General features: G+C 42.5%; 1 protein-coding gene across 1 annotated transcript in view; it reads left to right on the top strand.

Annotated features, from left to right (window-relative positions):
- The window catches only part of GALNT10 (UDP-N-acetyl-alpha-D-galactosamine:polypeptide N-acetylgalactosaminyltransferase 10 (GalNAc-T10)), a 369,161-nt gene that overhangs the window by 145,448 nt on the left and 197,633 nt on the right, over positions 1–26,080 (top strand). Inside the window, exons 2-3 of the mRNA XM_006894736.1 lie at positions 16,118–16,217; positions 21,183–21,321. Coding sequence (XP_006894798.1) covers positions 16,118–16,217; positions 21,183–21,321 — 239 coding nt within the window. The remainder of the gene's footprint in view (positions 1–16,117; positions 16,218–21,182; positions 21,322–26,080) is intronic.

Genomic DNA, 26,080 nt, shown 5'->3' with positions numbered 1-26,080 from the left:
TCAGTTGGCCAGGTGGTTGTCCTCCTGATTTCTTGGCACAACTTGGTGAATGTATTCAGGGCAGCATCTGTTTGTTGAAATATGTCAATTGATAAGCTGTCAGTTCCCGGACTCTTGTTTTTTCCTATTTTTTCAGAGCAGCTGAACTTCCCTCTTCATCACCGCAGGCTCTTGATTATATATTGTTTCATGAAATTCTTCTTGGTCAGCCAATTCTTTTTGGTACAGTGACTCTGTATATTCCTTCCATCTTTTTTTAATGCTTTGTGCATCATTTAATATTCTGCCCAAAGCTTCCTTATTGCAACTCAAGGCTTGAGTTTGTTCTGGAGGTCTTTCAGGTTAATAAATTAATAAATGATGAGCGAGTTCACCTCTCTGACTTCAGCTCTTTGCACGTTTCATTGTATACTTTGCTTTGTCTTCCCACACAGCCATTTGAAATCCTCTCTTCTACTCCTTAACTTGTTGATTTCTTCCCTTTGCTTTGGCTTCTCAACATTCTAGTGCAATATTCAGAGTCTCTTCTGCCATGTATCTTGGTATTTTCTTTCTCCTCTGTCTATGTGTGTGTGTGTGTGTGTGTGTGTGTGTGTGTGTGTGTGTGCACGTGCACGCATATATGAGCTATAATGGCCTGCTGGGTAAGGAATTGTTCTGCCATCCTAAAGACAAGTGGTTCAGATCCACTATCTGTTCCATGGAGAGAAAGACGGGCCATCTCCTCCTGTACAATTTGCAACCCCTGAAAACTTGCTGAAGGATAAGCTATGAGTTGGTTCCAATCCAAGATATATCTGTATACATACACTTGTCTCACAACCACTATCAAATTTACATTATTTAGAAGAAGTTACTATTTTGATTTCCGTATTATCATCAAAGAGATGGATACCTAGGTAGATAAAGGCATCTGGAAGGTCCCGCTCTTCGTGAATGCACATCCAGGTGTCTGCAATCTGAGCCCTTCCTCAGTCCCACCACATCAAGCTGTTTCTCGGATTTTCAAATGTCATGAGAAGGACTCTGTATCAGTTAAGATTAAATTTGCTGGTACTTAAACAAGAAGGCTTATTTTTCTCCTACTTAGACATCTGGAGATTTATTGTCCAGGGTGACTGTTCTTCTCCACAAAGTCTCCAGGAACCAGGCTCCTTTCTAAGGATGGATATCCTAGGATGTGATTCTTTGTTGTCTGGTCCATGAGATGGCAGAAGACAGAAGGGGGGATGGAGAAAGGGACAGAGGTGCACGCCACTAGTTTCGTCAGGCTGGTTTCTTGAAGCTGCCATACAATACCTCCGCCCATATCTCACTGCACAGAGCCTAGTCACAGAGGCACATCTAACTGCAAAACTGTCTTTGGAATATTATCATCTTTCTCCTGGGCTGTTACAGTCTCAGCTAAAATTTCCATTACTAGTGAGAAAGGGAGAATAGCTCTTGGGGGATATGTAGCAATTTCTGCCACGTGATGTACAGTTAGGAATATAGAGAGGGAGCAGTTTCATATGAAAAATGGAAGAACGTAGAAAAGTTCAAAGTCTGTTACATCTTTTAGAAATCATTCTAGGATTAGGTGAACCAGCTCTATTAAGAGTTTATGTAGCTCGTTTAGTTGATATGAAGCCATTTAGCCATAAAATAATCTTCCGATCCCTTTTGTGTTATTAAATCTGAATGACTGCGTTAAACTAAAAAAAAAAAACAAAACAAAACAAAAAACAGAAACCTCAACACTCAGCTCTTTGCTATGGAGTCAGAACCAACTCATAACTGACCCTCCAGTGAGTTTTCTGAGGCTGTGTAGCCAACAGGAGGAGATGACTCATCTTTCTCCCAAAGGAGCCGCTGGTTTCATGAATTACCAGAGATGCACCACCTTTGGGATAGTAGCAAAGCTCCCTACAGACAAAGCTACCAGAGCTCCCTAAGGGGTTTCTCTTGTTGTTATGTCCCATCGAGCCAGCTATAACTCATAGCAAGCCTATGAACAAGGGATCTCAACCTTGCCCTAGCCTGAGCCAGTCTCTCTCTGACATATCTGTCCTCATTGTCACAGACTCTGTGTCAGTCCATCACATTCAGAGTCTTCCTCTTCTGCACTGACTACCTTTCCTAACATTATGTTTCTCCTAGGACCAGCCCCTCCTGACCACATGCCCAAAAAGCAGAACAAAGTTAATTTCCCAGAACAGATCTGTTTGTTCTCTTGGCAGTCCATGGTATGTTCAGTACTCTTCTCCGGTACCACAACTCAAAGGTATCACTTCATCTTCAGTCATACTTAGTCACCATCCTGCTCTCAGATGCATAGCAAGTAGTTGAGAAGACCATGGCTTAGATCAAGCACGCTTATCTCTTTAGGCTGACATTGTTGCTCTTTAGCACTCTGGAGAGCAGAGCTTCCAATCTTTTGACTTCCTGACTGTTGTTGCCCAGGGGATTGATTGTGGACCCAAACAAAATGAAATAATGAACAACTTCAATCTTCTCTTTATCTATCATGATACTGCCTATTGTCCTGGTGGTGAGGACTTTTGTTTTCCTGATGTTGGGGTGCAATCCATATTTGAAAGCTTCAGTCCTCTCGATCTTTTACAGTAAGCAACTAAAATCCTCCATAGTTTTAGGGAGCAAGATTGTGTCATCTGCATAGCACAGGTTGTTGATGTGACTGTTTTAGCCATGTCTAATACCTGCATAACCTTTTCTACAGTCTAGCAAATTAAAAAAGGAACTCAGGTGACCAACTAGTGAGGAGTTGCACTGCCAACTCAAAGACACATGGTTCAAATCCACTAGCTGCTCCTCTGGAGAAAGATGGACAGTCTACTCCTGTGTGATTTACAGCCTCTGAAAAACCACTGGAGGGTCAGTTCTGAGTTGGTTCTGACTCAACAGTACTCAACAACAACAAGAAACATACATACAGAAGTATCATTCATTCATTGAATAAAAGTTGGTATTTCCTACTCTCACAGAAAATCCTCACAGTTTGGGGAGAGACAGACAATAATCAAATCATTACCAAAGTGAATGTGAAATCACACAGGTGCTCTCAGGGCATGTGTGCTGTGATCCGCAGGCTAGGGAAGACTTCCCTGAGAAGGTAGAACTAATTCTTGCAGGAATGTTCACTTTACTTTCAGAATAGTGTGTTCTGGGAAGACTATCCCCTATTCTGTGTGTAATTACCCCTCACATCTAAGCATTACATTAGAGCAAGAATACCAGAAAAGAGTAGAGGAGAGGAAGTTCAAGGCCGTTTATGGCCTGTGCTTTTTGAGAAATGGAAGAGTTCCAGGATGACAAATGACCGCCCTGGCCAGGATCAGCCATAACCTATTCGGAGCCCTTCCTTGGTGATCAGGAAGCAACCCAAGGAGGTCATTACAAGAAAGAATTTTCTAATCATTTTACTTCATCTGGATGGAGGTGGGGAGCTTCCCGGTTCATCAGTGCTCAAGCTAAATATTGGTGACATTCATATGTTGTGGTAAAGAAAGAGCTATTGGATGGAATGGGCCATCAGAAAAGACAGCATCACAAAACTGGATTCCATGGTTCTGTGCCATGTGGCTCCCGGGAAGGCCCCAATACTTATGGGTGAAGGGAGGGTAGCACTGAAAGAAGAGAGCTATAGGGTCACATTCTGCTTCCCTAAGACCATCTCTGTCCCCTTTTAGGGAATCTGTATCATGGACCCGTTTAATGAAGATTTAACATTATAGGTGTCAACAAGTGGATGTAGAAATTCACATTTCCACTTAAAACAGACAAGTGGTGAGGAAGATTCTCTGAGTCTGAGCTCTGCAGGAAGAATTAGGATATGTTAGTGATGTCAACATCACTAGTGTGAGTATGATTTAGAAATGGGATATTTTTTTGTAAAAGTCCTTTGTGAATTATAAAGTATGATCCAGATAACAACTAATGATGATAGATACTGTTTTTTAATGCCAGACAGTGTCGCTTGCTGTACATCGTTTAATCTTCATCATCATCTTGGTTGTAAATGTGTTTAATATCCTCCATGTTGCAGTTGAAGAATAAAGGCTTGGAAAACTCTTGTAATTTGCCTTTGGTCTCATAGGTAGTAAGCAGAAGAACTGTGATCAAGCTTAAATCTTTGTAAACTTCAAAGAAAGTGGCATATGTACTACCAACCCCCACCGTCAGAATGGAGACACTTAACGATCTTAATTATTAACTACTAGTGGAGCAACTACTATACTTCTGTGTGGCTCAACTTAGTCTCTCCAATTCAGAGACTAGTAGGATGTACTTGCAGTCATTTTTAGAACTGTGGAAGCCTCAACACGTGTCTCCTACTCAGCTTGCCAGTTTTGTCTGCCTTTCTCTTTGTCCATCCACATCTGAGCAACACAATGACCCAATGTTATATACAACATATCAAGCCTCTGAGAACATTTTTTAAAGGGTTTCCTGTGATCAGTCACACCACAGCTAAACAGAGATTTTCAAGGCACCTTGTGAACTGCCCTTCTCAGCACAAAGGTGTGATTCCCTAGTGCAAGTTTTCCTTCCCTGGGAACTGACTGTATGACTAGGAGCATGGTAGGCCCTGGGTGAGGGCAAGTGAAGGCCGCCGTGTGTGACCAGTAGGTAGAGTCGGCTGTGATGATTACACTCCTGTGGTGCTAGGCAGTTTGTGAAATGTTTCTTAGCGATTTTATCTCCCAGCCTCAGTTTGATCATCTACAAAATGGATATAATGATAATAATAATAAGAGTATCGCAAAGCCTCATCATATGAAAGAGGTTGTAAACTCACCTCTCACAGTGAAAATAACATAAAATTAGAATCACTCCTGACAGTCGCCTATAATGGGATATAAAGATTAACCACTTCTGCTCAGAAGTCCAGTTTAAATTGACATGACAAATGTTTTGCTATATGTACTTTGCTATATGTATGTATTTTTTTTAAAAAAATAAGGAAAAGACCCCATTTAGCCATTCTTTTTAGTCAGTCTTTCCTCTAACATCCCCTTTGGTTGACATAATCACTCTGCCTTCTGAGGTGAGGAAATTCTCTAGTTCAAAGAGGCTCCCAAAAAAAAAAAAAAAAAAAAAAAGAGGCTCCCTTAGCACCAAAGTACTCCCACTGCCAGAGGAAGCCAGGACCTCGGGGCGCCTTCTGGGAGTCAGCCTTGCTGAGCTCAAGGGTGGGAGGGTTACCAGCCTCCCTGTTAAGATTGCTTTTTCTTCTTTTGATCATGTGGTACTGAATTCCTAAAGGTTAAATATGCATATGATACAATTCCACTGGGGCTGATTCCCTTAAATGCAGAACCCTCTTGCTTTCTTTGGACAGAAGTAAAACTCAAAAGTAACACATGATAAAACAAGCAGAAGGTTGGATGAGAAGAGGTGTAGACTCAGGCCACACCTGCAGCCCTGAGTCCACAAACACAAGGCCACATTCTTAGTCTCTGCTTCTTGACTCGGACCCACAGTTTCATCATGACCCTTGGTAAAAGAGAAAAGCAGCAACAGTATCTGTGCATGCCTTTCGTACTCCTGCCTCTGAGTCCAGGCTAGCATCACCTGCTATATCACAGAGATGACCTCCTCCCTGGACCCCACACTTCCTCTTATATCCCAAATCGCTTCTTCACCCAGCAGCAAGAAAACTTTCCAAAATGCAGCCTGATCCTGTCACTTCCTTGCTTGAAACACTTGGATTTCTAATTACTCTTTGGGGAAAGACAGCATCCTGATCCTTGTTGACTTCTCACCCCCACCATATTTCCCTCCATCTCTGTGCATCACACATTCAGCCCTGTATTTTGTGAAGAAAACAAAAATTCTTATCATTGTATTGATAGGCAACATCATGATAGATGGAGAAATGATCAAAACTGTCGACAGCTTCATCTTACTTGTATCTACAATTAACACCCTTGGAATCAGCCAGCAGTCAGGCAATCAGGAGACGTATTGGACTGTAAAAGGGACTTCTCCAAATTATTGAAGAGGAATGATGTCAGTTGAGGACTAAGGTGTGTCTGATTCAGGCCTTGGTCTTTACAGTAACTTGCTATACATCTGAAAGCTGGACAATGAATAAAGATGAAGGAAGAATTGATACTTTTGAGCTATGATATTGGGAGAAGCACTGACTATCTCTTAGACTGCCAAAAGAACAAACAAATATGTCTTGAAGAAAGTGCAGCCAGAGTCCTTTTTGGAGGCAGATGATAAAGCTTTGTCTCACATACTTTGGGCATGTTGCAAGGAGGGGCTACTCTTTGGAGAAGGACATGATGCTCGGAAAGGTAGAGGATCGGCGAAGAAGACCCTCAACCAGATGGATTGACACAGTGACAAACACAATGAGTTCTAGTGTGTCAGGAAGTGTGAGGATGGCACAGAATAGGACAGGGTTCAGATCTGTGGTTCACAGGGTCGCTGTGAGTCATACTCGGCTGATGGTACCTATCAACAACAACAGCTCTCCATGGGGAATCCACTTGTCAACCCTGCTTTTCTCTTGGACTGCAATGTGTTGTCCTCCTGTGCTAAGTTTACTCTTTTTTATGCTCTATGCACTACCCTGTGCACGTACTCAAGAGCAACAGTGTCTCTCTGGAGACTAAGGTGTGCCTGATACAGGCCATGGTCTTTGCAGTCACTTGTTATGCATCAGAGAGTTGGACAATGACTAGGGAGGACATAAGGAGAATTGATGCCTTTGAGCTGTGGTGCTGGAGAAGAGTATTGAATGTACAATGAACTGCCAAGAAAACAAACAGATTCATCCTGGAAAGAATTTAACCAAGCAAGTCCTTGGAGGCAAGGATTCTGGGGCTTCATCTGACATACTTTGGGCATGTTGCAAGGAGGGACAGGTCCTTGGAGAGGGACATCATGCTTGGGAGGGTGGAGGGACGGCGCAGGACGGAAGACCCTCTATGAGATGGATTGATTCAGTGACTGGGGTAATCGGGATGGGTGTGTCAGAGGCAGTGCGATTGACACAGGATAGAGCAGGGTTTAGGGCTGTTGTACATAGGGTCACTATGAGTCGCAAACGACTCGATGGCACATAACAACAACAACAAACAACATGCACTACCCCAGGGATACCTTTCCTGGCTTTGCCAGATAGGTCAGATTCCCTTGGAGGTACACCCCCTTGCATCATGTACCTTTCTTTCACGACTGTCACTATTGCTATTTTAATTAAATTACAACTCTAGAGTAAAACTTGTGTTTCTCCTTAGTACACATATGATAAGCCCTACAAGAGCAAGTGCCTGGCCTTTCTTACTGGGTTGTGTATCTTTTTAGCACCTAGTGCAAAACCTGATGGTACTTACAGAGTACCAGAGTGGGTGGGTAGATAGATTGATCCATATGAACATTAGTAATCAATGTTTTATTTCCCTGTGATAAAATATTTGGGAACTTCCTCTGAAGTAAATGTTGTAAGTTGCAATTGTTCTTTAGAATAGAGTAGAAAGTTACTAAAGATTGCATTTGCCCTTTAAATAATAGACATTCCCCCCCCCCAAAAAAAACCCCAACCTGGCTTTTTTTTTTCCTTTTCCTTTTCCTCTTTTCTGTTTCAAGTCTTTTAATGAGCTTTCAACACCCTTTGAGCAAATGACCTTTTCTAAAATCATCTATAGAAAACAAAGAGTGGATTGGGTAGGTGGTATGGTTATGCTCTTGAAAGCCAGTGTCAGCCTTTTAAAACAATGGCTTTTGTCTGTAACTGGCTTTGCCCTCTTCATAACTGGGACCCTGTACAAATTTCAGATTCCAGCATCCTGACATTAAGGCAATGGAGTTAATAGAGCAGGGAGAGTTGGCATGAGCTGATGCTGAGTGGAACAGGCCTCATATGGAACCTGCAGATATGATGAATCTCATGGTCTGCAGGATTATATTGTAGTATTCTTTCTATTCACAAATAGGACATTTAATATTTGATTGTTTTTCTGATACAGCTTGGTCTTGATTTTAGTAAGTGGTAGTTTTTCTCCAAACAGCAGCCTCCTGGCTGGGACTGGAGTCAGGTGAGCCTCAGTTAAGTCTGCCTTGTGGGCTGGCCAGTGATGTCTCTTCTGTGGGGAGTAAGAGTAGGCTCAGCCTGCAAGTGGGAAACATTTCCTATGAATGAAAACAAAGTTGTCTTTACCTTGCATCTCTCACAGGAGGAGGAATCCATCCGCTATTGACTGAAAGTTGGTTGTTGTTGTTATGTGCCATCCAGTCTCCTGTGACTCAAAGCAACCCCGTGTTAAACAGCTCTGAACCGTGCCCTTTCCTGAGCCTGTCTCACTGTCTCTGACACACCTAACCCCATTACCCCAGTTATTGCGTTACTTGGTCTCATCTGAGATCTTCCTCTCCTGAGCTGTCGCTCCACTTTTCCAAGCATGACGTCCTTCTTCAGGGATTGACCCCTCACTGGCCACATGCCCAAAGTATGTGAGACAGAGCTTCAAAATTCTTCCTTCCAAAGAGCAGCCTGGTTTCACTTTCTCCAGGATTAACGTCTTTAATCTCTTGGCAGCCATGGTGTGTTCAATACCCTTCTCCAGCACCACAACTCAAAGGCATCAGTGCCTTCTTCTGTCATCTTTGGTCATTGTCCAGCTCTGATGCATAGCACTATGGCCTGAATCAGGTGCACCTTAATCTCTAGACTGACATAGCCACTTTTCAGCACTTTTAAGGGGTCCCTGACAGCAACTTTCCCCAGAGCTATTCATCTTTTGATTTCTTTACTGCTGGTGTCAGGAGTGTTGATTGTGGATCAGAGCAAGCTGAAATTGGTAATCTCATTCTCTGTCTGTCATGGTGCTGCCAATTGGCCCAATGGTGAAAGTGGGGAAGTAGTAATACGTTTTTTTGTTGGATCATCCATTCACTCCCTGTCTTGCTCAGAAGCCTTCAGGGGCTCCCGACTGTCCAACAGCTGAAGTGCAAGGCCCTCTGGTTCTGATCTAGATTCTCTTCCAGGTCTGGTTGCTCTTAACCTGTCTTTTCTACCCAGTCACTCCAGTCAAACCAAGCTCTTTTCTGTTTAATAAACAGGGCCTTCTGTTTCTTTGTGCATTCTTGCCTTGTAGCTCAAGTACCACCCTCTACCTCCGATTCCCACCCACCCACTACTTCCCGGCATGTGCTACCAGTCAAAAGTCTATAATCATCTTTTCAGGCTCCTAGCAAAGACTGTTTTAACAAGAATCATTCCCTCATTACTCCAGGTAGAATTTAGTCTTTGTGCTAATCACCCATAGAATTTATTGGTACAACTTTCAAGGATTAACCTTTTTCAACAGTAGCCTCTTTTTGTGACTGACCTTACATTTAGTTTCAAGGTCATTCCTTGTGGTTACAATATTGTGTGGGATTTCTTTTGGTTTGGTTTTGTTTTTTTCCCTTTCCTTCTATAGCTGTTTCATATTGATGCTATTTGCTGAGGCCAGGCACTATTGTATTAATATCTCTACCACAGTGTTTTGAATCTAATGGGCCCTCAATAATAATTTCTTAGGTAAATTAATACACACAAACCAGCTACATCCTCAAAACTCTTGTCCTCAAAGTCCATTTAACTAGTTGCCCAACATCCATTGCTTAATTAACTTTACACCTTGGGAAATACAACCTTGATGGCAATTTTGAAGATGTGTTTAGAGGAGTGAGGTGATATGGTTTAAGGATTATTAATCTGTTTATCATTCCAAACAAATGTTTGAAATTATATAGGTCATTTAAACTTTAAAGCAAAATCATTCAAGCAATTTTATACAAGTTTTCTGAAGGAAGCGAGTGGCCACATCGTAAAACTTGCAATAGAATCTTGTCAGGAATGCGTCCTCAGACCCTGGAGGAGGCCGCTAACCTCCCAGCCTTGCGGTGTGGGACAGTGGTTCTCCTGCTGTTTTGCAGACAGTAGCCAGGGCAGCCAGAGATGCTAGTGTCCTTGCTGAGCTGCTTTTGCAGAGTCTGCAATCTTGGGATTAAGAATATGCACTTTAACAAATCTTTCTTCTTTGGCAGAATACAGTTGGCTTGCTTCCTTCCTCCCTCCCTCCAAAGGGTGCCAGGCACGCTAAAGAGTGATTAAACAAAAGATTAAAATTCCATTTGTGTGTGTGAGTGTGTGACTGTCTGAACACTAATCGATTCTTTTAGTGGAATGTTAAGTAAAAGCACGCAGAATACCAGAAGCAGTTATTTAGAGCAGCCAGTCAAAATCCATTTTCAATTTATTGTTTAATGTGATTTCTGCATTAATTCTGCCAGCCTCCTTCACAAGCTCTCCCTCACTTTTCTTTCCATGCTGCTTCCCAGCCCTTTCTGTAGCAAAAGGACATCTGGAAACTGAGAGAAAGGAAAGTGGTCGAAGATGGCTGCTGAAGGAACATAATCACAGCTTTTGTAGATCCGTCTTTGAGTCTGTAGATTCAAACTTAAAATTACCTCTGGATTGAAAACTTGAGACATACTTTTCTACCTAACAGTACGTGATTATTCTTGCATTGGAATTGCTATCTCTCAGAAAGCATTGTTCGTACCTTTCTTTTTTAAAAGGTCTGAGATATTTTTGCTGTAGTATGCCACTATAACCAAGGACTTTTTTCCTTTTCTAAGAGCACTGCATCTATTGCCTTGGAAACTCTGAGAAAGTTCTCTATCCTACAGAGTTGTTGTTGTTGTTAGGTGTCATCAAGTCAACCTGGACTCATAATGGCCCTATGAGTAATAGAGGTTAGCCTCGCCCCATCCTGTGCCATTCTTAATACCACTGATATACTTGATCCCATTGCTATAGTTATTGTGTCAACCCAACCCGTTGAAGATCTTCTCCTTCACTGGCCCTCCACCTTCCCTGCATGATGTCCTTTTCCAATGACTGGCCTCTCCGACTGCATGCCTAAAATATGTGATAACGATATTTTACCATCCTTGTCTCTGAGGAGCACTCTGTGCTCTTTTCTTCAGGACATATTTGTTTGTTTCTTTGGCTGTCTGTGGGATATTCAGTACTCTTCACCAACACCACGATTCAAAGGCATTGATTCTTCTGTCATCTTTACTCATTTTCTATGAGTTGGAATCGTTTCTCTAGCAGAAGGTTTGGTTATTTTGGAGAGGCAGGGCACAATTTTATTATTAGATCCCATGTCTTTCTCCGTTCCCCAAATATGGGTATCACAAACACTGAATATTTGGCTACCTAGAGAGGGTTAAACCAGGCTAATCCTTGGAGGCAAAGATTCTGGGGCTTCATCTGACATACTTTGGACATGTTGCAAGGAGAGACAGGTCTTTGGAGAGGGACATCATGCTTAGTAGGGTGGAGGGACAGCGCAGGAGGGGAAGGCCCTCTATGAGATGGATTGATTCGGTGACTGGGGTAATCGGGATGGGTGTGTCAGAGGCAATGCGATTGGTGCAGGATAGAGCAGGGTTTAGGGCTTTTGTATATAGGGTCGCTATGAGTCGCAAACGACTCGACGGCACATAACAACAACAACAACTGTCTCTATAAATAATGCTTTCATAGTATTATTCTTTCTTTACTCAGAGGATTACCCTATGGTACTGGCTAAATGCTTTGTATAGATTAGCTCATTCTTCCCTCTTAAGAATGCCTAACATAGACACTGGGTATTTGGGTTATTGGTATTTGTTTGTTTGTTTTTTCACTATGTAAACTATTTGTCAGTCAAGGGGCTAAAAATGGAACCTAAATTTGTCTGACTTTGAAACTAGAGTAATCTGAATCATACCTAATGGTAAGAAGCTGTGCAGCAATCTCAAAGGTACATGGTTCAAATCCATCAACTGCTCCACAGGAGAAGGATGGACAGTCTCCTTCCATGTGATTAACTGCTTCTGAAAACCTACTGGAGGGTCAGCTAGGCATCAGTTCCAACTCGAAGGCACACAACAACAACAACAAAGTGTCAGATATTGATGTACAGACACAATGTGGTAAGGCAAAAGAGACATGCCACTGCCTTCAAGAAACTCATGCATTATACTTGGAAGAGAGCAGCCAGTCTGGAATGGTCTTTGGGACCAACAGCTAAGGAATTTAGGGCAAGTTCCTTCTACAGATCTGACCACCAGATTCAGTGTTTGTAAGATGAGGGAACTGGACTTGTTATTAGGTGCCATCAAGTTGGTGCCTACTTATCGAAACCCTCTAGGGCAGAAGGAGGCCCTGCCCAATCCTTCCCTGGTCCCCTAACCTCTGCTGTGCTAACACCCATTGTTATAGTCACTGTCAATCTGTCTTCTTGGGGGTCTTTCCCTTTTGCATTCTCTCTACTTTTGGGCAACCTTTAAAGGCTATTTCGAGACTGAAAGCATCATTACCTCCGCATACTTGTAAAAGTTTCCTTTCCTGCTGGGAACAGGGAATGAAGTTAACCTCACAGTCATGACCTCATAGAAGTAAACTCCTTGAATCATGTTCTCAAAATGAAACAGTGAATTATTGAACTGACAGGGTTAACAGCTAAGACAATTTCCTTCCCTACAGCCTTTGCTTCGGTGATATGCATACTTATTTCCTTCCCTCCTTGCTGGGATCTGCAGAGATGACCTGTTCTGGGTTAAGTGGTCTTATTAATCCTTCTTCCCTAAACCACAAGGACTTAATGACACTTAATGACATAGAGAGTCTTGAGCATCTAAGAACAGTGCTGCAAGAAGATCCTGGGATATCGAATGAAGCAGGAAACTAAGCTCGGAGGAAATTTGTTCATTCCGTATCTTATCAGTGGGAAAACTGAAGCCAGTGGGTCAAGCTACCCATGCAAGGCAAGAGGGTAAGAGCCTGGCCTTTAATTCCCACTGTGAATTGGGAACACTCTGATGGCATAGACGTAAGGAGTTTTCTGCCAATGCAAAGGCACATGATTTGAATCTGCTGGCTGCTCCATGGGAGAAAGATGGGGAATCTCCTCCTGTAAGATTTACAGCCTCTGAAATCCCTCTGGAAAGTCGGCTGTGAGTTGGTTCTGACTTTACATTATGTAACAAGAAGAATTGGACATCTTCTCACCAAATCACCTTGATTGATACAGGATTCAACTTTTACTACATTCATTAAAAAAGATATTAATATTTGATAGGAGAAAAGAAATCTGATGTCTTCAAAGTTCTAAATCAGGAATATAGCATTAAAGATCAAGTTATACTTGCCCCATACCATAGTATTTTCCAATTCATTATACGTAGCAGGGTTACTAAGGTCAAAGAGACTGTATAAATGAAAGATGAGAACCAGGACGAAGGCGCCAAGGAATAGTGGGGAGTGTGGCAAACTCAAGAGGCATATCACATCTGAACGCGAGAGTAGAGTTACTCAGTAGTTACAGAGAGAACTCAACTCAATATTTACCATATTAGGTTTTTAAGAGAAACCAAAAATCTTAACTGCTTAATGTGAAAGTGTTTCAAACTGGCAGTTAAAACACAAAACCTAGAAAGACTGTTTTTGTCGATGGTCGCAGGCCTCAGTTTCTGACAACTTTGTTGATAAACAACTGCTCCAGTGTGTTGATCCATACTGGATGCAATAGCCCAAATTTTCCATGAATGATTATCACAGCCTTTCTGTTAAACCAGTCTCCCTCTTATGTGTGTATCAGAATTACCTGAGGGCTTGTTAAACAGATTGCTGAGGTCAACCAGTTTCCGGAATTGCTGCTTTAGCAGGACTCGAACTATCATGAATTTGCATTTCTAACAAATTTCCAGGTACTGGTGCTGTTTTGAGAATCACACTTTGAGATTCACACCTTTCTCTATGAATCTTCCATTAAAGCTGTTTGAATTTGCAGAGATCATTCAGTGGCCTGCAGTGATCATCTGAAATTCTCCATCTTTGGGAAGGAAACAAGGAGAACGGAATTAGGAGGTACAACTAGAGAAAGGAAAGCCTTTGGCTGTTCAACTTTAATATTGTGGAAGCAGAATATATCTTGGACAGGTCTCTGACCCTCCCCAGGGCTCAGCTTCCCTGTATCTTTGTTTGTTTGAGAGAGCTTCAATTATTTGTTTTTAGCAGAGGAACTCTGTTTAAATGAAATCCCACAAGGATCCCTAGAATATAAAACCAGACATGCTTTGCTGCGCTGGTTAAAGTGCAACCCTGTTTCAGAGATAAGCCCTTTCTCGTAGCCTCCCTCTCTGCGAGGCTGCGGCTGCCTGTGAGGCGTCTCCTACAAAATTGGAGCCCTGTGTGGTTGAAGCCTCTCAAACTGAAAAAGTAGTTGTTCTTGAGTCAGTTCCAACACTGTGTGGTCAGAACGGATCTTTACTTCTCAGGCATCTCTAGGGGACACAGGCCTCCAGTCCTATTATTTACCCCATTGACCACCCCAGGACTCCCCCACACTGATTGGATGTTCCCTTAAAGACCTTCAGCCCACCTCTGTGATTCCAGAGAACTGTTGACAGGCACACGCCTGGGTCTCTGCCATTTTCTTTTCCTCTCTGACCTAGACATCGAACACACCAACCTGCAGCATTTTCTTCTTGCAACTCAGAACGGTGTGTGAGAGAGAGAATGCGAAAGATTGTTATTATCATTAGAGCTGTTGTAAGGATATTGAGCCGTTGTGGAAAATCTGCTAACACAAGGATCAGCCAGAGACTTAATAAACAGGTGCAGGGATGATTTTATTCAGGTGGCTTCTCGTTAATGCTAATGCTCCCGAATGCCACACTTCCAGGGCCTTCATAGTTAATTATGCCGGAAATGGGACGATTGGATTCTGCATGCCACAGTGGTAAGAGCAAGTCTGCAGGATTTTTAATGAGCAAGGTGATCTGAAAAACTGTTTTCATTTAGGTGAGTGCAGCAGATGACTTAAACATGCTCGCAGAGTGGTGGTGATGCCTCGGGAAACCTGAGATCAGGCCCAAAGGCCAGAGTAGTCAGGTCTGTGTCCTTGATTGTTGCCCTTGGAAAAAGCATCAGGTGTTTTTCCTCAGTGGTTGTTGTTGTGTTTTGTTTTATTTTTTAAGATGACCCAGAGACACTGGAATGCAGCCCCCTTTAATTAGGGAAAGCACTTCCTAGTGGGCCTCATTAGAGGGGTGCAGCTCCCCATACACTTAATAAACTCTTCAGAGCTCAGCCTCTGTGCCCTGATTCCCTTGTGGCTGTTGCATATTCCTTTTCTCATTCAGTCTCCTGATTGCTTGCTTGTACTTTGAATACAAATTCACCAAATATCCACTTATTTGGTGACCAGGTCTTCGGGACTGCAGAGGTGAACAGGGACAGACTTTGTATCTTGTGTTCCATAGCCCTTTTCTTAACTGCTCAGCCGAATTTCCACAGCACACATCCTTTGCCCACCCAGGCCGAGTCCGCTGCCAGCCTCACGTTTCTGCTTGCCTGAGGCACAGCCACACCACACTCATCCCCTAAAAAGATCCTCCATTTCTCCAGCTGGAAGGAACTCTTCGGAGCACTTGCTCTAGACCACCCTTGGAAGGTTCTCTCACCTTACCCTGTCCAGCATCTTGCCCTTAGCCATATGGCCTTGTCTGAACCGTAATGTACTATCATAAGTGTACAACATACACCATTTCCAAGATGAGTTACTTTTTAAAAAAAATAGGAATTTTTCATAATGATTATATGTCGATGCTATTTTAGAAAGAATATACTGAAATAAAGAAAATACATTATTAAAACTAATTTCACCTGGCTCTTTCAATAATTTTAATGTGGATACTAGAATATTTTAAGTCATACATATGGCTTACATTTTTGTCTCACATTTTATTTCTCCATACAGAACTACACTTAACCACTTTTTGGTAAAAGGGGCGTCTGTCTGTCCATCTGCTTTCTTTTCTCACCTGCTGGTTATGAATTCCAGGAAGGTAGGGACTGTGCACCTATCATCTTTCTGATCTTTGAAGCACCTAGCTGGCACGTGGAAAGATTAGACAGGGTATATGGAGTGCACCAAGTGAATTAATAAACTAATAAATACCTTCAATTAATGCAAGAGCCTCCTGCAAGTGGTGTAATTTCTAGATGTAGTTATTGCAATCTATTTCCTCTTAGCATTCTTTGTTTTTTTTCTTATAGGGCGCACACAGTCGGCAGAAGACGTTTTCCTTGGGCGATGGGCAGAAGTTGAAAGACTGGCATGACAAGGAGGCCATCAAGAGGGACGCTCAGCGCGTAGGTAAGGAGGACAGGCTGTCCATGGCAGGTCCCGCGGAGTTTGTGCATGACCTGTGTCTGTGTCTAATAGGAAATTCTAGACCACTTTTTGGTATCCCCTCCATCTGTCCCCATGTAGTCTTCTGATTCCTAAGATCCCGTCTTTCCCTGGTGAGAAAGATCCACTCTCAACAGGAAGTTTCTCTGCCACTTTTATTGCATGAGAAAAATGATGTCTAATGGCATATTTCAGAAGAGGACTGCATATCCACGAACTGCTAAAAGAACAATCAGATATGTCTTGGAGAAGGTGCAGCCAGAGTGCCCCTTGGAGGCCAGGATGGCAAAGCTTCACCTCTCCTACTTTGGGCAAGTAGATAGGAGAGGCTATTGAAAGACATCATGCTTGGAAAGATGGAGGGTCAGCGAAACAGAGGAAGACCCCTTAACCAGATAAATTGACACAGTGACAGCGACAATGAACTCAAGTGTGTCAGAAACTGTGAGGATGGACAGGATAGTAGGTTCAGTTCTGTTGTTCATAGCGTCTCTGTAAGTCCTATTCGACTCAAGAGCACCTGCCAACAGTAACTGAGGTATTTTACCACTTAAATAAGCAGGAATCATAAAAATGGCCAACACTTAATACATGGCAGCTGAAAGCAAGGTGTCTGCTCCACACTTTTTGTGTGTTTTCTCAATGAGACACCACACTGACCTTTCTAGGGTATTTGACAGAAAGGGTCACCTGCCATCTGCCAGAGAAATGATAGTCACACACACAAAAAGAGGCAGACATGTGGTTTGAACCAAGGTCTGAAAGGCAGATTTCAGCCCTAATGACTCAGCACCCTGGCAATGAGCTTGAATTTGTTTAGTTGGCTTTAGCTAAAGTTTTCTGTAGCTTGTTAGTCTTTTGAGTTTTCATCTCACACTAGGGATCTGAGAAGCATGGAGGGTTGATGTGGCGCAGATATGACATGGAGAATTCTCATTGGAGAGCCTGCGTGAGGTGTCAGGAGAGCAGCTCTGGCCACAGCTTAATAGACAAGTAGTAGGCTCCATCCTCCCTCAGCTGCTGTTTCTCCATTTGTCACTGGAGCTTGTGCCTCTGCTCTGACAGCCTCAGGTTGTATTGTGAAGGCGAGGGGCATGAGGTAGCACTGCAATGGTCGAAAGTGCGGTAACGTTGCAAAGGATTGGTGTTTTTAGTCTTTTGTATCTCATGGAGAGCACAGAATGCTATTGATATTTTAATTACATTATGACAAAATCAAATTAAAATGAAGCCCTGAAAATAACTGATGGCCAACAAAGTCTACAGACTTGGCACACATTGTGTCTTTATGCTAGTGCTTTATAGTGAAGGAGAAGGGTCTGCTTAAATTGAAAAAGGAAATATTTGAAAAGAGCTGATTGCCTGACATCATTACAGCCTTGAGATAGCCATCGAGAAAAGAGTGGGCAACAGCGACATTATTAAGAATAATCTGCATTTGTTGCACACTAACTATGGCCAGGCATCTTGTCCTGCGTCACCTCTTTAATCATCACAGCAATCTCAGTATAAATGGAATACCTCAAGACTTTGATAGACTAAAGGCCTGCCCAAGATGACATAGCTGGCATGGCCAGGAATCTGTGGGGGCTATGGGACTAGACTTTGAACCCCAAGCCTCTTGGCCCCAGCATCTGGATTCTCTGCACTGCCCTTCTCAGGCTTCCTTTCTGCCTTTTCGCTGTATTGTGCTCGCTCTCTCTGTCTCTCTCTTCCCTCCCGCCCCAACCCACAACCCTTCGGATTCAGGTCTCAGCTTATACTTCCCTATCACACTGGAGATGTCAGCATTAACTTTCCAGAACACATGGGGCATTCCACAGACCACAGGCCCTGGAAGATGCAATTTTTTTATGTATTTGATAAGTATATGTGTGTATACAACAACAACAACATAGATCACAGTTGGTCTAGTGGACTAAAAGTCATGCTGCCAAGCCAATGGTGGGTGATTTTAATCTGCGGCCCTCACGCCTGGTTTTAATTGTTTTTGGTCAAACATTCTTCTAGATGGTATAGCACTGGTCTGTCAGATTGCTGTACAGAGCTACCTCGTGGTTGCTATGATACTGAACACTGTGACACTGATGTGTCAAATGTGATGATGTTTACCCAAGGTGGACAGTGTTTGGTGGAGCTCTCCTGTTAAAACAAGTGTGGAAGCAGGAGTGACATCCACTTCCAAAATAGCTTGCCTCCGGAAACCCTATGAACCTGGAGAAAAGATGAAAGTTACACAAGTGTCCAGGTCTTTCATTCATAGGGTCGCTATGAATCACCTATGACTTGATGGAACTTAACAACAACAACAACAATACATATATATGGCAAAATCATTTGCTAGTTCAACATTTTTTACATGAACAAACCTGTGACATTGATTGCATTCATCATGATGTTCAACCCAACACCACTATTCACTTCCAAATCTTTCTGTTACCATCAATAGAAAGGAGTTCTGCACTTTTAACTTGTTAGTTAAATTTGTGTCTTCTAGGCTGCAACACTTCCATGATGCATATTCAAGGATATGAACATATATGGCTAAGCACTATTGATAACAGAATGCATCTAAATTCCAAAATCAGTCTCCACAATAGTCTACGTGTTTCCTATTGCCAAAGGGGCCCTTTAGAGTAGTGAGAGAAGATCTTCACCCTGAAACCTACAGCTTTCCTTTTCAGCAGGAAGTAGCTAAGAGAATATGCTGTCCCCTTTTCCTTATGAATCAGGGTGAAGTCTCTCTCAGGGAGGAGTGATAGGGAATGGCAAAGGACACACTGACAAAGGAGATTAATCAGAACTGGCTTTGACAAGCACTGTGGCAATTGGACAATTTAAACAGACTTTCAAGGGAAAAAAAGAGAGAGGAATGAACTGGGGGTGGGGGTAGAGAAAATAGTGCAACAATGAATGAATGGAAATCCAAAATCTCTGTAAATGTTCATTAAAATTAATAAAATAATTTTTTTTTTAAAAAAAAGGAGTTCTGCTGGCCTGGTGGATAAGGAGTTGTGCTGCCAACCCAAAAGCAGGCAGTTCAAATTCACGAGCACCTCATCAGGAGAAAAATGAGTAGTCTCCTCTCATATAATTTACCCCCAGAAACCCACTCACCAGAAGCTCAGTACATTCTTGGTCATGACTTTCCTTTCCCTTGCCATCCTATCCCTGGTAACCTCTGGCAAATTCTGCTCTGTAAGCTTCTATATATTTCATGTAAGTGGTATTGAGAAATATGTGTCCTTTTGAACTAACTTACTCCACTCAACATGTTTTTAGAGTTCATTCATGCTGTAACATTTATTAGAACTCACTTTCTCTTTATGGCTGTATCTTATTTTAAAACGTCTTAATTGTTTTCCTTTTTTGATTGTGATGATTTGAGTGGATGTTTACAAAGTGGTTAATTTTCTATTCAAAGATGTAATTTTTAATCAGGTGCTTTGATGACCATTTCTTCAAGACTTTGGCTTGGACAGGAGTGACTTGGTATGAACATGGCCCTCACCATGTGCATCCTGGGAACTCAGAGGATCATATCCAGGAGTAGCATGGGCCCTTCCCACAGGGGCTGTGCAGAGAGCAAAGGGAGCACATGTCCATGGACACATGTCGTTGACACCATGTCCATGACACACCACCTCTCAGACAATCCTGCCCTTGACTAGAGAAATCCAGTTTTGTTTGTTTGCTCAAGAACAAAAAGCAAACAAAACAGAAAAAGAAAGCAACCTTTTTCCCCCCTCAGAGCTAATAATGTACTATTCTGCTGAAAAAGTAAGATGCATTCTTTGTAAACATATCTTTTCAGAATGTTTATGTATGCAATATATGTTTCACGCAATAAAAGTTAAATATCTGAAAGTATATTCTATAATACCCCAAGAATGCAAATGCTCACCAGAATTATCAAATTGTTTCACTTTTAGTTAACCTTTTTCTGCTCTAGACCTTTGCTGTTGTTCTGTACACATATGTTGTTGTTTTGCAGACACTTCATGGTGGTGGTGGTGGGTACTGCTGAGTCAGCAGTCATTCATAGCTGACTTTCTGGTGGGTTTTCAGAGGCACAAGAGGAGCATTGTCCTGCAAAGCAGCTGGTGAATTTGAACCGCATGCCTGCAGGATTGCAGCACAGCTTTTTACCACTAGGCTACCAGAGCTTCTTCTAGACATACAGGAATACTAAGTAATACATATGAGAAAACTGAATTCATCAGTAAATAACGATTACCATTGAACTGATTCTAACTCATGATAATCGTGTGTGTTATCAGGGTAGCAGTGATTTTTACAGCCAATGAAAATACATTGCTAGACTTCTTCTGAGGCCCTTCTGGATGGACTTGAACCATCAACAATTCCATTGTCTACATATTCTAAATATTCTATACTGAGGTAACCTGGTAACCTGGGGTTGCTGTGATGCTGAACCTGTGCCATTGGGGTGTCAAATGCCATAATGTTTACCTATGGTGGACAATGTTTGGTGGAGCTCACAGTTTAAGACAGGATTGGAAGCAGGAGTGGCATCCACTTCCTAAACAACGTGCCTCAGGAAACTATGAACTTTGATAAATGACAATAGTTATAGAAAGGCTTCAGGCCTTTTGTACACAGGGTCACTATGTGAATCCTGCTTGACTTGAAGGCAATCAACAACAACAAGAAAAAGAGAATAATCATAATATTTCTTCATACTTGTATAAAAACCACCCATTGCTGTCAAGCTGACCCCAGTTCCTGCTCACCCTGCATTGGGTTACCGAGGCTGTAAATCTTTATCGGAGGAGACATCTTTCTCCTGTGGAGCAGCTGGTGGATTCAAAGTGGATTTCAGTTACTAGCCCGCTATGTTGTCCACTGCTCCACTAAGGGCTCCTTTGCTAGAACATTCACAACCTGAAATTTCCTCTTTGCCCATAGGAAATGGAGAACAAGGGAGGCCTTACCCCATGACTGATGCAGAGAGAGTGGACCAGGCATACCGAGAAAATGGATTCAACATCTACGTCAGTGATAAAATCTCCCTGAACCGCTCTCTTCCTGACATCCGGCATCCAAAGTAGGTGTAATATCTCTCATCTTCTGGTATCTGAGGCTTTCAGGGCTGGTTCTTGTTGAGAAAGAAAGAAATGTGTGCGTGAAGCCCTACTGGAAATGAAAAAGTCTCTCTCTCCTGTTATGTGGAAACTTTATGCAAAGACCCAAGTGATGAGATCCACCTAGAACACAGAGCTGGGTGTGTGACACCGCTCCTTCCTTCTTCCAAGCTCTGTGTTTTCTCTCTTTACTGTGTTGCTTGAGAAAGCTCAGACTTTGGTTTGAGGGCAGAAATGGAAAATTTCAGCTTCACTCATTCCACTTTCTGGGTGCGATTCTCCCCCCTCCCAATTTCTTTTGTAACTGTCATGTGTGCCTATATATTTATGTCCCTGTTATAAATTGTTCCAGATTCTTTTGAGAGGAAACATGTCATAATTATTATAAAGACGCCAACAACAGCTAACGTTCTTTGAACAAGGAGGATGTGGCAAATGCTTTGTATGGATCATCTCAGTTAATTCTCCCAAGGTTCTATAGCAGTGCCCGCTTTACAGTTGAAGAAGCTGATGCTTGATGAAGGTTTTTTGATGAAGTTTTGTAACTAGCTTAAGGTTAAGCAGTGAAAAGAAACTGAGTTGGGTTTTGGACTCTAGTTGAACCAAAACCTATACTTTGGACTTTAATTTTTTAAAATTATTTATTTATTTGTGCATGTACCATTGAATCAGATCTGACTTGTACAGGAGAAGAGTGCCCCTCCTCCATCTGGTGGATTTGAACCATGCGCCTTCTGGATTGCAGCACAGCTTCTTGCCACTAGGCCACCAGAGCTCCCTTATACTTTGGACTTTAAGCATGGACTTTAAGCTGCCATGTCTGTGACACCAAGATTGTGGTGGTCTTGGTTAGGATTTTCCAGAAGAGCAAGGGGTTTGCGTTAGAATGGTGTGCATTAGAATTACCTAGAAGACTATAACAACGTGACAATAAAGAGGACTTTAAGTACTTACTGCTGAAGATAAAAAAAACAAAACAAGAAACTGCAGCCTTGAGTATGGATTATATCTCATGATCAGAAAAACAAAAATCCCTCTTCACTGGACCAATAGGCAACATTGTGATAGATGGAGAAAAGACCGAAGTTGTCAGTGATTTCATTTTACCTGGATCCACAATCATCACTGAGGATGACAATAGTCAAGAAATCAAGAACATGTTACATTGGTAAAATATGCTGTCATGGAACTCTCCAAAGTCCTTAAGAGCAAGGGTGCCAGTTTAAAGACTAAGGTGTTCCTGATCTAAGCCGTGTACCTTAAAGTACAATGGACAATGAATAAGTTCACAGGAGAAAAGTAATACCTTTGAGTAGTGGTGTTGGAGTTGTTGTTGTTTTGTGTTGTTGAGTCAACTATGACTTATAGCAACCCTATGAACAATGATTCTGAGCTTTGGCCCATCCTGAGCCAACCTTACCATTTCTGACACACCTCACCCCATTGCCACAGTCCTATGCCAATCCATTTAATCTAGGGTCTTCCTTGATTGTGTTCACCTTCTAAGCCTGATGTCCTTCTCCAAAAACTGGTCCCTCTAAGACACATGCTTAAAATATGTAAGACAGAGTTTCAAACTCCTTGCTTACGAGAAGCAACTTCACTTCACCATTTCCAGGACAGACCTGGTTGTTGTCTTGGCTGGCCATTCAGTACTGTTCTTCAGCACCACAACTCAAAGGCATCAGGTCTTCTCTTATCTCTAGTCATTGTCATCTCTCAGATGCCTAGCGAGCAATTGAGGAGACTGTGGCTTGCATCAGGCCCGCTTTAGTCTTTAGGTGGACATCACCAGATTTTCCCACTGCAACTTGTCTTTGATTGCTGGTGACAAGGACGTTTACTGTGGATTCAAATGAGATAAAATCATTAACAACTGTGGTCTTTTCTCCATATATCATGATGCTGTCTATTGTCCAGCTGGTGAGGATATTTGTTTCCCTGATATTAAGATGCAATCCATATTGAAGTCTGCAGTCCTCGATTTTGTACAGGAAACAGCAATAAACAGTACTCCAAACAGTGGTGTTGTAGAAGAGTACTGAAAAATCCCACACACTGTCAAAGGACAAGAAAAGTTTCCTGGTCTAATGGTAAGAAGCTGCTCTGCAATCCCAAAAGCATGTGATTCAAATCCACTAGCTGCTCCTCTGGAGAAGGATGGGCAGTCTCCTCCCGTGTGATTTATTACCTCTGAGAGCCCACTGGAGGGTCAGCTGTGGATTGGTTCCTTCTCAGCAGCACACAACAACAACAGCATCAAGTGCAACAATGAATGAATGGGAACTCAAGTTCTCTATAAATTTTCAGTAAAATCTCTATTCAAATAAACTAAAAAGAACAACAAATCAACATCAAAAGAATAAACAAGTCTGCTTGGAGGATATGTAACCAGGGTGCTCCTTAGAGGCACAGATGGTGAAACTTCATCTAACATAGTTTGTGCATGTTGTCAGGGGAGATCATTCTTTGGAAAAGCACATGAGACTGCGAACGATGGAGGGTGAGAGAGAGAGAGGAAGACCTCCAACATGGTGAAGTGACCCAGTAACTGGGACAGTGGTCCCCAGCCTTTAAGAGCCAGTGAGAAGGTGCAGAATAGAGCACGGTTCTACACTAAACCTGTTGTGCATAGGGTTGCTGTGAGTCTTAGGAGACTCTCTGGTCTCTGTAGTCCAGGGAGGTCTGGTGGCCCAGTGCATAAGGAGCGCGCTGCCAATGCAAAGGCAGGTGGGTCAGCATCTCCAGTTGTTCTGTGAGAAGATGAGGCTTCTCCTGTGTCATTTACAGCTACGAGTGGATTCCGGAAACAGAACAACATTTCATACTTCAGTAGATGATGAGGATTGAGACCTCGTTGTTTTTTTGTTGGTTTTTTTGTTTTGGTTTTTTGTTTGTTTTGTTTGCTTGTTTAGGGGTTTTTTTGAGACCATGTTCTTTTAACACACTCCTGGGTGATACTTGTTCATTTCTCCCTTCATTTGTGTTTTTGATCGTGGGTCTACACCTTAAGCATGACTGCAATGGGAGATCCTAATCATTGCTACCTGAAGGCAGTACTGAACAGTCCTGGTAGGTAAAGTGCTTTGCGTATGAATTGAGAAAATAGAGACCAAGGAAAGATATTAATGGCTAATATATGTTAGGAACTTATTGTATGCTATTGAACTGATCCATAGCTGACCCTCTGGTGGGTTTTCAGAGACATTTAATCACATGAAAGGAGATTGCCCATTCCTCTTACATGGAGCAGCTGGTGAACTTGAACCATGTGTCTTCAGGATTGAAGTATATCATCAGAGTTCCCCAGGCATTGATTTAAGCCCTGGTGTAAGTATGATTCTAAGACCCATAGCATCACTGGGGAGCTTATTAGAAATTCTGATTTTCAGATCTGAGTCCAGTTCTATTGACTTAGAAACCCTGTGTCTGGGGGGGACCAGCCAGTGTTTAACAAGCCCTCTAGGTGAGCATGATGTGTGCTCGAGTATTGGAGCTGCTGTTCTAGGTGCTTTGAATACCCGAGCTCAGCTAAACCTCTTAAAACACTATTAGATAGGTGGTTTCATCATCATCATCATCATTGTCGTTATCGTCATTATCATCATCCCAAAGATTGTTGCTGTTGTTAGGTGCTGTTGAGTTGAGCATGACTCATAGAGACCCTATAAACAAAATATCTGAACCCTGTTCAGTCCTGCTCCATCCTCATGCTTCCTGACACACAAGAGCCCACTGCAGCAGTCACTGTATCAATCCATCTGCCTTGATGGCCCTCCACCCTTCCCAACATCATGTCCCTCTCCAAGGAATAGCACCTCCTAGCAACATGTCCAAAGTATGTGAGTCAAAGCCTCATCTTTCTTGCCTCCAAAGAGCACTCTGGCTGCAGTCTCTACAAGACATATCGATTCGTTTTCTTGGCTGTCCATGGGATGTTCTGTGCTCTTCTCCAACACTACAACACAAGATACTAACCAGGAATTAGGGCACATAATAGTGACATAGTTTACATGAGATGACACAGCTCTTAAGAGGAGAAGTCAGTCTTTGCATCCAGAGAGTGGCTCTAAAATCCTTGTTCCTAACCCCTGAGACTGAAAGGTCTTAATGCCTCGTAAGAACCCAGACAGCAGAATGAAGTAGTAGAGTTAGCCTTGGGATCTTGTTTGGCAGCTTATAAAATGTGTTCAGCCCCATTATCTCCTCTAGAGCTGGTATGATTCTTATCACCTTTACTTTGTAGATAAGGAAATCAAGACCCAGGGACCTGAGGAACACTTGCCCACCGTCACCAAGCTAGGAGTTATCCCCAAAAGGTGTGCCACAAACCAGGATTGGGCCTTTTTCCTCGAGGGTTTCTTGCTTTGAAGGAAAGCAGCAAGCAAGGGACCTCGGTGTGCTTACCTGCAGGCTGTGCAATTTGTTTCCCAATCTTCACCGTCAAGCCTAGATTTTTCCACCCAAGTCTGAGAGTGAAGTTTAGCTATTACTGCTGTTGGAGGACTCCGAACTATGACCTGACTCCGAGGGTAAAAAACTCAATTTATGTTTTTAGCCCCCTACAGAGTTCAGAATTCTGGGCTAGTTTCCTCTTTCTGGAGCGAGGAAAGAAGTTCATTTGATATTACATTCTAACCTCAACCACTGCTCCTGGGGTTCTGTGAGTTCTCAAAGTTGCCTATTCTTCTTTTTTTTACTGATGACTGTTTGTTGTTTTTT

The sequence above is a fragment of the Elephantulus edwardii genome, unplaced genomic scaffold, assembly GCF_000299155.1.
Source record: "Elephantulus edwardii isolate Elephantulus edwardi_28Jun2011 unplaced genomic scaffold, EleEdw1.0 scaffold00149, whole genome shotgun sequence".
NCBI lineage: Eukaryota > Metazoa > Chordata > Mammalia > Macroscelidea > Macroscelididae > Elephantulus > Elephantulus edwardii.
This window is presented reverse-complemented; position numbering and strand designations above follow the sequence as displayed.